Below are 12,792 nucleotides of genomic sequence, written 5' to 3'. Positions count from 1 at the left end.
CCTTGATAGAAATCTTGACTAGCATTGAAGGTTTGGATTCACTCCCCAGAAGTATAATACCTTTATCTACCAGGTATAATTTGTATTAACTGGAATCACTAGGTTGTGATTTAGGTAAATTTCAAGTAAATATTTAGGTAAATATACATTTCTTCCTTTATCTAGGTTGTAATATGGTAGGCATTGTTTAGATGTTCTCCATTCTCTTCAGTGGGATTGTTCCTTATGATCTGTCTGAACTATAATATCTCATCCCATGTGTATTTTTTGTAGACACGAAGGAGAGGAATTGTACCAAAGGAGCCTGCTAAGGAAGAAGGTCACCAACAAGGTCCCAAACAAGTGATGGTGTTGAAAGTAACAGAACCATTTACATATGACACGAAAGAAGATAAAAAGATGTTTCATGCTACAGTGGCTACTGAGACTGAGTTCTTCAGAGTGAAGGTTTTCGACACAGCTCTAATCAGCAAGTTCATCCCAAGAAAGATCATTGCCATATCAGATTATTTTGGGTACAATGGATTTCTGGAGATATACAGCGCTTCCTGTGTGTCTGATGTGAACGTTAAATCAACAATGGTTGTCTCAAATACACTGAGGCAAAGAGCCAATGCAACTCCGAAAATTTCTCATCTTTTCTCACAAGCAAAGGGAACATTTGTGAATGGAGAGTTTGTAGTAGTTAAGGTAAGCCATTGCATTATTTGTAAAATTTTTCTGCAATCTGAGATTCTTAGTTTTATTTTGCTCAACTGGAACTTGCTCAACTTACATAACACAGGAAATCATTGCCTTCCATAGCAGAAAGAAACCAGGAAAGGTTTCCTCACTTTTAGGATTTCAATGTTCTCTTTCTATTCTTCTCCTTAACACACCACCAGGAAAATTCTTTAGAAGGAGATTCATCAATAACCTTTGGCATTTTCCTGGCTAGGACAATCCAGCTACAGTCATCTTAGTCCAAACACTGTTTAGTATATATCACATTTTCCTTTTTGATTTTATTTCCTTGATAGCTTCCTTACCTGTATTAGAGGCAACTCAATTTGTGAATAAAGAGCTAAATTCCTACCTTGATACAGTTTGAGATGATGAGAATAAGAAACCAAAGAAAATACTGTGCCATAGAGTGAAGCCATGTCCAACAAACCAGGATAATATCTTTAAAGTGTTCTCATCCTCATATTCTTTCATCTTTTATCCAGATCTTTTGATAAAGTGACTACTGTTTTAAATAATGAAAGGGGAGTTTAACAAGGAAAGTTTAATTTCAGAGTTTATAACTGGACACAAAAATATTGGAGAAATTTAAAGATCTCTATAACTTTGGGGTGTTTAAGTGTCAATACAAAAATTCATTTGTTTGCTTGTTCAATGTATAATTTCATGTATATGAATGCAGGCATGGCTTTCTATTTTTATCTCTGTTGTTTTGGGCTGTGCTGGTACATTTGATTACACATTATGCGAACTAAGTGGGATACAAACTAAAACACCAGAACCTAATGCCATAGAGACTTAACCTTTGGGAGATTCAGAGTAGAGTGAATCAAAGTGTGCACTGAGTAAAGGCAAGCCATTTTTAAAGGAGTTGTTTGTGTGCATGCATGTGTGGCACATGTGTGAGCATGTGTGTGCATGTATGTGGGCTTGTGCATAGGCATGCATGTATATGTGTGTGTCTGTATGCGTGCATGTGCATATTTGTCTGTCTACATATCTATGTATGTGTCTGTATAGAGATTTCTTGTGCTATTTCTTTGTTTCTTTTTTGGTCTGTTAGTTTTTTTTTGTTTGTTTGTTTTATTCTTGTTGCTTTGTCTTTTTAAGTTGCCTGTTTGTTTTTTAATTGTGAGAAAGATGTAGAGATGTCAGTGTGGATAGGTAAGAAGTATCTGAGAGGAGGTAGGTGAATAGAAACTATGATCAGAATATATTGCATGGAAATAACTTTATTTTCAATAAAGTTAACATAAGTGAAATAAAGTGTGTTTATAATAATGTTCCCCAATTTCACAATGAACCATTCACAATTTCACAATGAGCCTTCCTTCTCAGGCCTCTTGGATGTACCTACAACACCTGCAATGGTAATCAGTTTGGTTTTGTTTTTTACTGATGTTGTATTTTTTTTTCATATTTGATCGTTTTCATGGGATCCTTAAGACATCTCCACTCTTCTAATATGTTACTACTAGTGCTTAGAAAGATACTTATTTTTCCTATAGATACCCAGTAGCTAAAGATCACAAGCAGGTAGGGCTTAAGCGTGGTTTTCAAGGGCTGTAGAGATGATTCAGTCATTAATGGATAGGGTCACAAATATAACCTCAAGAGTGATTTACAAAAAAAGATTTGTTCACTGGAACAGCCTAAACTACTTAGTTCCTGCAATTCTACTTGTTCAGTATTTATTTATTTTAGCTGTGTGGGTTGAGAAGAAACACAAAGTTCATGAAACTAGTATTGGGGTTGGAAGGCAAGTTTCAGGAGTGAGTTCCCTCCTTCTACCAAGAGTCCTGGTAGTTTAGCCCAGGTCATCGGGTTTGACCACAGCACCCTTGTCTATGGTCATGGGCGCTTGTACCTCCAAGTCTAAACCTAAGAACCACAGTTGCCTTGTTGGGGAAAGGTTGATGGTGACACATTTTGGTTTTCATAGATGTGACAAGCTTTGACATATTTCCTAGAAGTTTCAACGTTAATTTGATTTTTTCAGAAAACTAAGAGGAATAAATTCATTTACTATGGAATTGAAGATGATACAGGGAAAATGGAAGTGGTGGTTTATGGACGACTCACCAATATCAGGTGTGAACCAGGCAATAAACTTAGACTTGTCTGCTTTGAATTGACGACCACTGAAGACAGGTGGCAGCTGAGGTCTGTAAGGCACAGCTGCATGCAGGTATGTGCTCTAGAAAACACCATTCTTCCTAAGAATCATTTATTTTTTTTTAATACTCTTGTAAAGCTTAAATATTGACATTACAAAGAAAATCTAGCCAGGCAGTGGTAGCGCACGCCTTTAATCCCAGCACTTGGGGACAGAGACAGGCAGATTTCTGGCCAGCCTGGTCTACAGAGTGAGTTCCGGGACAGCCAGGGCTACACAGAGAAACCCTGTCTCGAAAAAACAAAACAAAAACAACAACAACAACAAAAAAAAAAACCAAAAAACAAACAAACAAAAAAAAACAAAAACAAAAAAATGAGATCCTTTGAAACATGAAAAAAAAAAAAGATTTATTAACTGATAAAATTGCCTTGAAATTGACACTGTATAATTGACCTGAATGATCCATTGCATATTTTACCTTGTTGGAGTTTACAAAAACAAATAACCTACAATCTAGTCAAACATAATGAAGTATTAAGCATAACAAAGTGAGACACTATTTCAATATGGAAGCATTTAGTTTCTATGGCACCTAAAGCTTTTATACTTTGAAATGCTTGTCAATAAAATTTCTCCAATTCACTAGTTCAAAAAAAAAAAAAAGAAAAGAAAAGAAAGAAAGAACAAAAGAAAGAAAAGAAGAGAAAAAAATCCAATAGGTGGAGGAAAAATTAAGGTTTGCTCATTTAACATAAGCTTCCTTGCATTATTTTTAATAAGGGTTTTTAAATCATAATAAGGAAAACAAATTCAGAAAGGCTCACTGTTATATGTTTAGTTAATTGATTTAAAAGAAAACTATCCCATTTATCAAAGCAGAGAGAATATTTGACATGGAAATTAAGGTGTTTGTTTCAAATTCTAACTCTCGAATTTTTTCAAATTGACCAAACACTAAAACACAAAGAACCTCAGGGTCTTCATTTATAACATGGAAATACTTTCTGTTGCAGAGGAACATGGACAGAAATCATAAGTTCCCAAAGATGCCCTGAGCAAATCAGATGACAAGATGTTGCAGTAAATCTCTAAACCCTAATAAGCCTGTGCAAAGAACACACCACACCACTCAGTTACAACATTTATAGCCACACAGCTAGATTATAGATACCACTATACAACTCTACTTCCCAGCTCTGAGATCCCTTGCTATTTGTGGGTTCTGCTCCATCTTATTTCCACCTCTTCTTCCTCCATCTTCCTCTGTCTCCTCCTTCTCCTCCTCTGCCTCTCACTCTCTTCTCTTCCCCATCACTAAAACCTCCAGCCCCACGTTTTCCTTCCACTGTGAAATCACAGGCTTTAGCCTTTATTTGACCAGTTAAAATGGGGAGAAGGTTCACTTGAAATCACCTAAGTATGAATCTACTCCTTGTTGGGGCAGCCTTTCTTGAGGAGCCAGAATTAACATCAAAATACAAACAGCACCAGGGCAGTCCACAACAAAAAAGTGTTAAAATCCACCCTCCTTGTCCTACTTTCCCACCCTGCCTTTCCACCTATGCTCAGGATGCAGTGACTAGCTAATCTCACAATCCCAAGGAAGGGAGAAGGCTGACTCCAAGGACAGAGATGTACTTAAGGTCAGAGTGAGAGAAGGGCATATGGGACTCATGGTGAGTAGTCAGCAAGAAAAGTGTGGAACTGGCTGCATTTCAACTGATCTGACTTCATTGTTTTCTTCTTTAAGGTAATCTAGAAAGTGAAGGAAAGCCACTCAACCCAGACTAAGTCAGGAGAACCTCTGTGGAACCACACTTCTGAAAACCTGGATGCCAATGATTCTGTTCGTGGAGATAAGAATCAAGTACAGAAAATAAATGTGCATAGGACAGTGGAAACACCAGCCCTATAAAATCCAGCCCTTAATTTTTTATATTCCTTACATATTTTCTATTTTCTAAATTCCATATGTTGTCTCTATAACTTCTATTGTTGTTGATTTGTTATTTTTATACCTGAAACTTAAAAGAAAATCCACACAATTTCTGTAAAGCAGTGTGCCTTTGTGAGTATCTTCTTACCATTTGAGAGGTGCTTTAAAATAAAAAGTTAGTGACCCTCAGATAAAACTGGAGGATACAGGCTTCAAATGTGATGTCTAAGGACAAAGCATGTTCAGGAACAAATAGACTGTGTTTTCTACCCATGAAAGTCAAGGTATTAATAAAATTCGGGAGAAGGTTGAACTCAGCCTTGAGCATAGTTTCCAAAACTAATTTGCTGAGGACAGAATCAAGTCTTTACACCCTTTATGCTGAGTAATGTGAGTGCATTATTGAGTTTAGTTATTTGAAAAAGTTATTTGAAAAATCCCCCCAAATGAGGTTTATGTGGTGGGGCATAGTATTTTCAATAGTAAAGAATCCCATCTTCAATTCCAGAGTGAAATAAAATCGCTGAAAATCTTTAAGGCAAAATGAAGAAGGCTATGATAAAGGAAATCAAATGAATTAAATTATTATTCTTAGAGAGGCCTTTCTAGAGTGTTGCTTACTCTCTCACTGCCATGAAGACTTACTTGATAAAGCAACTGAAGGAACAATGTGTTTATTTTTGCCCATGGTTTAATGGTAGAGAAGGGTGAGATGGCCGGGTGTGTACCTGCAGGAGGAAGCAGAGAGAAGTGAGCTCTCAAGTTGATCTCTCTCTCTCTCTCTCTCTCTCTCTCTCTCTCTCTCTCTCTCTCTCTCTCTCTCTCTCTTTCTCTCTCTCTCTCTCTCTCTCTGTCTCCTTTCTCTCTTTCTCTCTCATTAATGTCCTGAACCTATTGAATGATACCACCTACATTTATGATGAGTGTTTGCAAATTCCTTAACACAGTCTAGAAACTACCTCTTGCACATGGTAAAAGGATTCTCAAAAGTGATTCCAGATCCTGTCAGGTTTGCAATCATGCACAGTCACATGGGGCAAAGATGTGAAATGGAGGTAAAAGCATAGATATGGGTTTGGACAGCAGAAATATAAGCAGGAAGAGGCAAGAGGTAAGGATGAGTGCCTCTCTCATCTTGTAAATCCGTGTCTTACCCCCATTCTAGTGATACTGCAATTTTGAGCTTAATGAAGTGTATTTAATTCACAGTCACTTCTCATCAATAGATTCATGTCACTAGAATACACATGTGGAAGGAAATTCTGCTTGTTTTTTATGATGTGTTTTGCTTTAGCTTTGCTCTTCCAGCATGTGAGGGTGAGGCATACTATCGTTTAGCACCTTGGAACACTTTTCTTGTCCTATAACCACAATGCACTTTCCATCCAGAGATCATTATCCACTTCTACTGTGTATACACAACATTCTTCAAATAATACACGGGAAACCTATTGGCAAACTGGGCACCCAAGTACAACAGATGGCAAATGTGTATGCTGTGAACCTTGAAAAATGATTACTATCCTGAGAAATACCTTCATTAAAACCTTATTGATAGTCAAATATGCCACAGAACCTTCTTGACACCATGATATGTAGGACTGTGAAAGGCAGCCTGATTCCTGCTTGGGCAAAGGTTAGCAACCTCATGACCCTGAGAGGACTGAAGAAGTTTTTACAACACTCCTGGACCCTAGGCTCCTGGCACAAGGCTACAGCCCTCCATAGTTTTGTTGGTATCAGTCACATAAGGGCAACACCCCAAACCCCTCCACAGGTAAAGGCATGGTGACAGGTTTTGTAGCCTAAAGACTGATCTCCACTTTAATGATATACCTAAAGGCCTGGAGGCTTAGCCAATTAAGCTTTCCTTCCCAGACACTCCTCCCTGCAAAAGGTATTTAACCTCAGGTCAACTCTGAGAAGTGGGGTATGGTTTTATTCATACACTTTCCACAATGACAATAAATGTCTTAAAGCCATGGGCTGCCTCTTTTCATTGATATCTGCCATGGGGAGCAATTGAGAAGGCCTTTGCTTAAAGAGCTGCAGTCTAACCTCCAGGTAAAAGGCCTTCTACACCTCTAGCCAATACCACCAAGCCACTTCTGCTGCTACCTAATCAAGGACTCTATCCCCGAGGGATCCAGCTGGAGCTTTCTCCTCTTTTTCCCCTCAGCCCGAGCTAGATCCAGCCCATGGGACCCTACTCTGTTCTCAGATCTTTGGTGGCACCCAGTGGCACCTGGGTACATAAGGGCCAGAGAACCAGACTACCCTGTCCTCCTTGCAGACCCAGGACCCCCAAGCCAGCTCAGGCTTTCCCCAGGATCTCAGCCTAGACTTCCAGACCCCACTGGAGCAGTGTCCTGCAGTTTCCCCATAGCCTGACACCTGCCTGTTGAAAGCATGGTGTAAGCTCATTCAAAACTTCCGGAGTGTCCTCCTCCCTCTATTCTCCCCAATGGCCTGAGCCCTGTGACAGAGTAGACTCGAGAACATTAACCCTACAATGAAAGATGGCCTGATCCAGCCTAGACTAGTTTGAGTAAATGTATATCCAGACAAACTGTGTCTTTAAAGTGAACTTTTATTGCCACAGGCTGGCCAGTTCGGGCCTCCCTCAACCCGTGGGGGGAACAGGGTCCTAGTCAGGTAGACAAGGCGTTGGCAAAGAAATGACAAACAGAAACAGACACAAGGGAGTGCTGTAACTGAATGCCATTTGTACAAAGTAGAAATCGGGCTTATATGGTATACAGAAAACAGGGCATACTACAAAAGTCACATAGGCAGGAGATGGCTACATCAAGGTCAGTGAGAACAAGCTGCCAAGTGCAAGGCAGAGGAGCAGTGGTGTCCTTCTTCTTGGGCTTGGTCGTTCTGGCAGTCCCAAGGTAAACTCTCAGGGTCTGTCTGAAGCAAATAGCTGAAGGTCATATTTCAGCACTCCTTGGCTGTAACATAAACAATTAGTGGGGGAAGCCCTACAACTTCTAACTTCTCACTGGCAGTAAAACACTTTTTTTTTTTTTCTGTGTGAGACTGCTCTGATAAAAAGTGCCTAACTGCTGTCTCTGACTCTTGAGATGCCCTGTCTGGTAAGACAGCTTCTTAGTAAAAATTCCCAGCTAATTACTGCTAGGAAATCTAATAGGATTATTGAAACACTGTGAAGGCCAAGAAATAATATTCAAACTCAGTTTTAGCTAATAATGAAATATTTCTTAGGACACCTTTATGCCTGAATAAAGAAAGCACACAGATCTCTCCACAGACTTAGCAGAGATCAATCTGGAACACGTCTGAGTTAGGAGATGTCAGCAATTGGGCTTCCTCAGGAGACAGACTCCCTTTGAAGTCATAATGCCTCTTGTCCATTGTTGTAATCCAGTGCCAACACGAAAGGAAATAACATGAAATAAAGGGTTCTTCTAGAAATAGGAGTAGGAGATGGATAGAAAGAGGTAGAAGTAGGTAGGCTAGCCATACTTTACCGTGCCACGTGGGAAAAGTAAAAACATTAGACAACACGAGGTCTGGTCACTCAGTCATCTTGAATTTTAATGCCATTCCTTTGTTCCCGCAACAGGTAAAATACCTGGGGCAAACCCTACCCCCAAACTACGTCAGTATAACAGTCCAATCAGAAACTTCCTTCTTGCTCAATGGAGGTGGAGCTACTGAATGTAGCCGCTTCCACAGCGTTGCGTTACTGTTCGGGCTTTGGGGAGGGAGTCCACAGTCCATGATCAGGTTTTAACCCTGATACTGTAGACCTACTGTGGTAGACAAGTGCGTGCAGCATCTTGTAATGGATATCCTGTTTATCACCTCTTTCCTATCTAGACTTGTGTGTGTATATAATCAAAATAAACTGCTCTGTGGAAAGGGACATATACAAAGAGTAAATGCCTGCCTAAACTAAGCCCATCAGTTGAAATAAAAACTCACCTGTGTTACTTCCCTACAACAAAACAACTCCTCCTCTTTAACTCCATGAAAAAATCTCCAAGCAAAAACTGGAGCCAGTGAATATCTTTACTTAAAAGGCCCACAATTGCTCCTCACAATATTGCTTTCTGATCTGTACTGTCATTTTGCTTTGAATAAATTTTCATTGCTTATATACAAATCTATGACAGCCTCTACCCCAAATCTTTGAATAAAAGGGCAAGATTTTTGGAAACCCCTAGCTTAGCCTCTGACCATCACCATATCCATAACAAAGATACAGAAAGAAAGAAAAAAAATCATAAAATACCAAAGATTAAGATTTGGATTTCCAGGCTTCCAGAGCTGTGAGTAATGCACTTATTCTCCTTATATAACACTCTATCTGTAGTGTTCTGTTACAACACAAATGAGACTGAGACAGAATAAAAGTCTGTTTTCCATGATAGTCCAATACAGAGAATTGAACTTACATGGACCACATATATATATATATATATATATATATATATATTCTACAAATGGTATGCAAAGAAGACAAGAATGGCAGCATCAAATCTGCCTATATACATTGTTGGACAATATTCCTGAGGAGATATGAATAAATGTCTACTTATCCCAGGCAAAAGTTCAGATACAACCAAGTCCACTTTGGTGAGACCAATGGGATTTATTTTTATTGTGGTTCTTATAAGAATGTTGATGAGGCATTAATGACAAAAGTAGAAATAACACAAAGATAGCAATGTTGCAAGTCCACCCCAAAGGGAGTGACAGCTCAGGACAGCTAAAAAGCTGGGTACCCTTCACAGTCCTCAAAGAGGACCATGCATTGGACAGTGCCCTCATCAGGAAGTTCAGTGACTCTGTAGCTCATCTCTACTTTTTTCAAGTATATCAACTTGTCCTAGGGTTTATCAACATGCCTGACAGCCTATACACTTTTGGGTGAGAGAGGACACTGTTATTTCTGGTTTCAGGGACTTCTTGAAGTCTCTACCTCGCTCACTTGTTACTTTAATGATGCTCCAGGCAGGGTGGGAGGTTTCACTCATTCTTCAAATACCCTGATATTTTGTATCCTTTTTAACATCCTGTGTCTTAGCAAGCTTTCTTCTAAGGTGAAAGATTTTGATCTGGGAAGACACTGTTCTATACCAGCCCCTCTGGTGTTTACATAAGGACTCACCTCTTCTCCTGCCTGAAGTTTTGCCAATCAAGGTGCAGAGAAAGACCAGTGACATTGTGTTCAGTTTCCTTTGGGCAAAAGAAAAAGAAGAATTCCCAGCACAATGATGGCATGATTGTTACACTGGGAACAGTGGGAACCAACTGCTTTCAGTTCAGACTTGAGGCTTGCTACACAAGAGAAGATTCATACCTAGCATTATACACCTTGTCAATACCTCTCAACTGGAGGTCAGTAGGGCCTAGAAAGGAACCATATGATGCATTGTCTGTCTGTTTTCCTTTAAAATATTCATGTTTCCATCCACAGATTAGTGCTACTCTCAGCCTTGATCAGAGAAGCTGCTTCTTACAGTGACTTCCTATTAATCCACATGACTCAGAACTAGGAGCAGGCTTTGTGACAACAGTTTGGTTCCTTCATTAGCAGGTACTTGGCTTTCCTCTTTAATCGGGAGCAGTCTCACTTAACCTGGACCCCTGAGATCTCTCAGACACTGGAACACCAACCAGGCAGTATACACCAGCTGATGTGAGAGCGCCAACACACATCCAGCAGAGGAGTGCTAGATCTGGGTTCGGTAAGAAGTGATGCACCTAATAGTCAAGAGACTGGCACCCCCAGGGAACGGAGAGGGCTGGTGGGGTAGAGCATGGAGAATTCTTGTGGAGACAGAGGGCAGGGAGTAGGTATTGGAAGGCGAACAGTCAGAGGGTGGACCAGGAGGGGAATAAAATCTGAAGTGTAAAAAAAAAAAGATTAAATAAATTTTTTAAAAGAGAGAGAGAATAGAGTGGTAGACATGACAGTAGTCATGACAGTGGTCATTGTGATGAAAGAGCAGTGTGAAGAAATCCAGAGAGCTCTGTAGCTGACATAGGAGTGTCAAAGATAAAGACAACCAGGGTTATGAAGAATGAGATGACTGCCTACTGACAACCAGGTGCATTCTAGACAGCTGCCAATTCTTAAGGGCCACGAATTCTAGCACCTCAGCCAATAAGCTATACCACCCACCAGCCACTCTCAAGGTCCCAGGATCACAAAGGCACTGTCTGTTTGCTACTGTCTTTCACCCACTACTTCTAGAAGTTCATTTTGAAACCTTCCAAATTCTGGGATGGAAGTTGTGGTTAAATCCCACAACCATAAGCCTCCAATCCAAAACCTCAGGACCACAAGTCTCTGGCTTCTGAAGGATTTGGCACTGGTAAACCCTGAGTGTATTAGACTATTTCCTAGGCCTTGAGTACTTTACTACAATGAAAACTCCATCTCAGCTTCCCATGACTCCTATCTAAGTAGAGCAGAAAAAACTTGGTCAGCTAGTTTTAAGACGTTGGTCTGGGTGAACCATGTATGTGAGTTTTGTATCTAGTGGCCAGTGTACATCTGTTTGCTACAAAAGTCAAAAGGTTAGGGCTTTCTTATTTAGTGAGATTCATCAGAAAAGAATGTGAGCCTCACTAAGCTGTGGGTTTTTTTTTTTTTTTTTGTCATAGTGACCACAGTGTTTAAGGGAAGTCAAGAGGTTTCACAAGCCAAGGAAATTGAAAGTTATGAACAAAACTGGGAGGAGGCCTGGCTGTTTCAGCACTCCTCGCCCCAGGGATACAGTACAATGAGAGACCCCCAGTGATGCTCAAGAAATGAAACATGTCATAATCGCTAGTATCTTTCTTTACACCCCACTGTTCAGTTTCTCATTTACTCACTTATCTGCCTACCTACCCAAACCAAGCAAGCCACTTCTTGTGACATTGAAGGTCTCAGGATCTGTACACTGTTGCAAAAATTTCCAGGAAGGTGAGTCCTGTCTGTTTCTTAAATATATAAGCAGATCTATCTGTGAAATATAAAGGAATATAGAAAAAAAATCAGTGTTAGAGTGTGGGGGGACCAGGGCTAGTGCCAGCTGAACTCACAGCATTGAACATACTGTAGCTGGTTTCAGATGCTCTACTTAGGATGTTGGAAGATGAGAAAATAAAGATGTCACCTCTATTCCTATGACTTCTCATGAGTTAGTATTTAACACAGGTCTTCGGTTATCTTCACTAGAGAACACATGGAAGCAAGGTGATGGTGGTGAATGACTGAGTAAAAGAAGAGACAGAAAAAAAAAAGTCAGGCAGTGGTAGCGCACACCTTTAATCCTGGCACTTGGGAGGCAGAGGCAGGCAGATTTCTGAGTTAGAGGCCAGCCTGGTCTACAGAGTGAGTTCCAGGACAGCCAAGGTGACACAAAGAAACCCTGTCTAAAAAAAAAGAAGATATAGAAACAAGAAAAATGATATAGTATCTAGTTTTGTGAATATAAAAAAAATGCGGTTTATATAAAACATGAGAAATCTCATTAATTAGCCTATAGTAGAAAATGTCTTAGTTTTATGAATACAGTTGCTTAGAGTACCTTGACATTTTTATGGTTAGGTCTCCTTTCAGCTCCGCTCTATATCAGATGTTAGAAACAACATTTGTCATACTCTCTTCTTCATCCCATGCTGGAGGTGAACTCTAGTAGGGCAAGGTAAAACTTGTTCACTGTTACTAACTTTTTCTAAATTTTTTCTAATTATTTCTTTTGTGTTTTTTCTAACTTTTTAGTAGTTGAGAAATGCATAAATATCAAATCATAGTCATACTTAAGTCAATGTCATACCTGTTTAAATATATATTATTGGTTGTTATTACTGTTTGAAAAATAATTTCATTATCCAAGCCAGGTTTACCTGCAACTTGGCACATAGCTAAGGCCAGCCTCACAATTATAGTCCTTCTGCCTCTGCCGCTGCCTCTGCCTCTGCCTCTGCCTCTGCCTCTCCTGCCTCTGCCTCTGCCTCCTCTGCCTCCGCCTCCGCCTCCGCCTCC

At 39.9% G+C, this 12,792-nt stretch overlaps 1 protein-coding gene across 1 annotated transcript in view; it reads left to right on the top strand.

The window, feature by feature from the left end:
• Positions 1-6,335, top strand: part of LOC116103833 (interferon-activable protein 204-like) — a 57,702-nt gene extending 51,367 nt beyond the window's left edge. The window contains exons 7-9 of the mRNA XM_031390322.1: positions 274-690; positions 2,723-2,911; positions 4,593-6,335. Of these exons, the coding sequence (XP_031246182.1) occupies positions 274-690; positions 2,723-2,911; positions 4,593-4,601 (615 nt within the window). The 3' untranslated portion in view covers positions 4,602-6,335. The remainder of the gene's footprint in view (positions 1-273; positions 691-2,722; positions 2,912-4,592) is intronic.
• The last annotated feature ends 6,457 nt before the right edge of the window (positions 6,336-12,792 follow it).

The sequence above is a fragment of the Mastomys coucha genome, unplaced genomic scaffold (assembly GCF_008632895.1).
Source record: "Mastomys coucha isolate ucsf_1 unplaced genomic scaffold, UCSF_Mcou_1 pScaffold1, whole genome shotgun sequence".
NCBI lineage: Eukaryota > Metazoa > Chordata > Mammalia > Rodentia > Muridae > Mastomys > Mastomys coucha.
The sequence above is the reverse complement of the archived record's forward strand: the minus strand, read 5'-3'. Positions and strand labels throughout refer to the sequence as shown.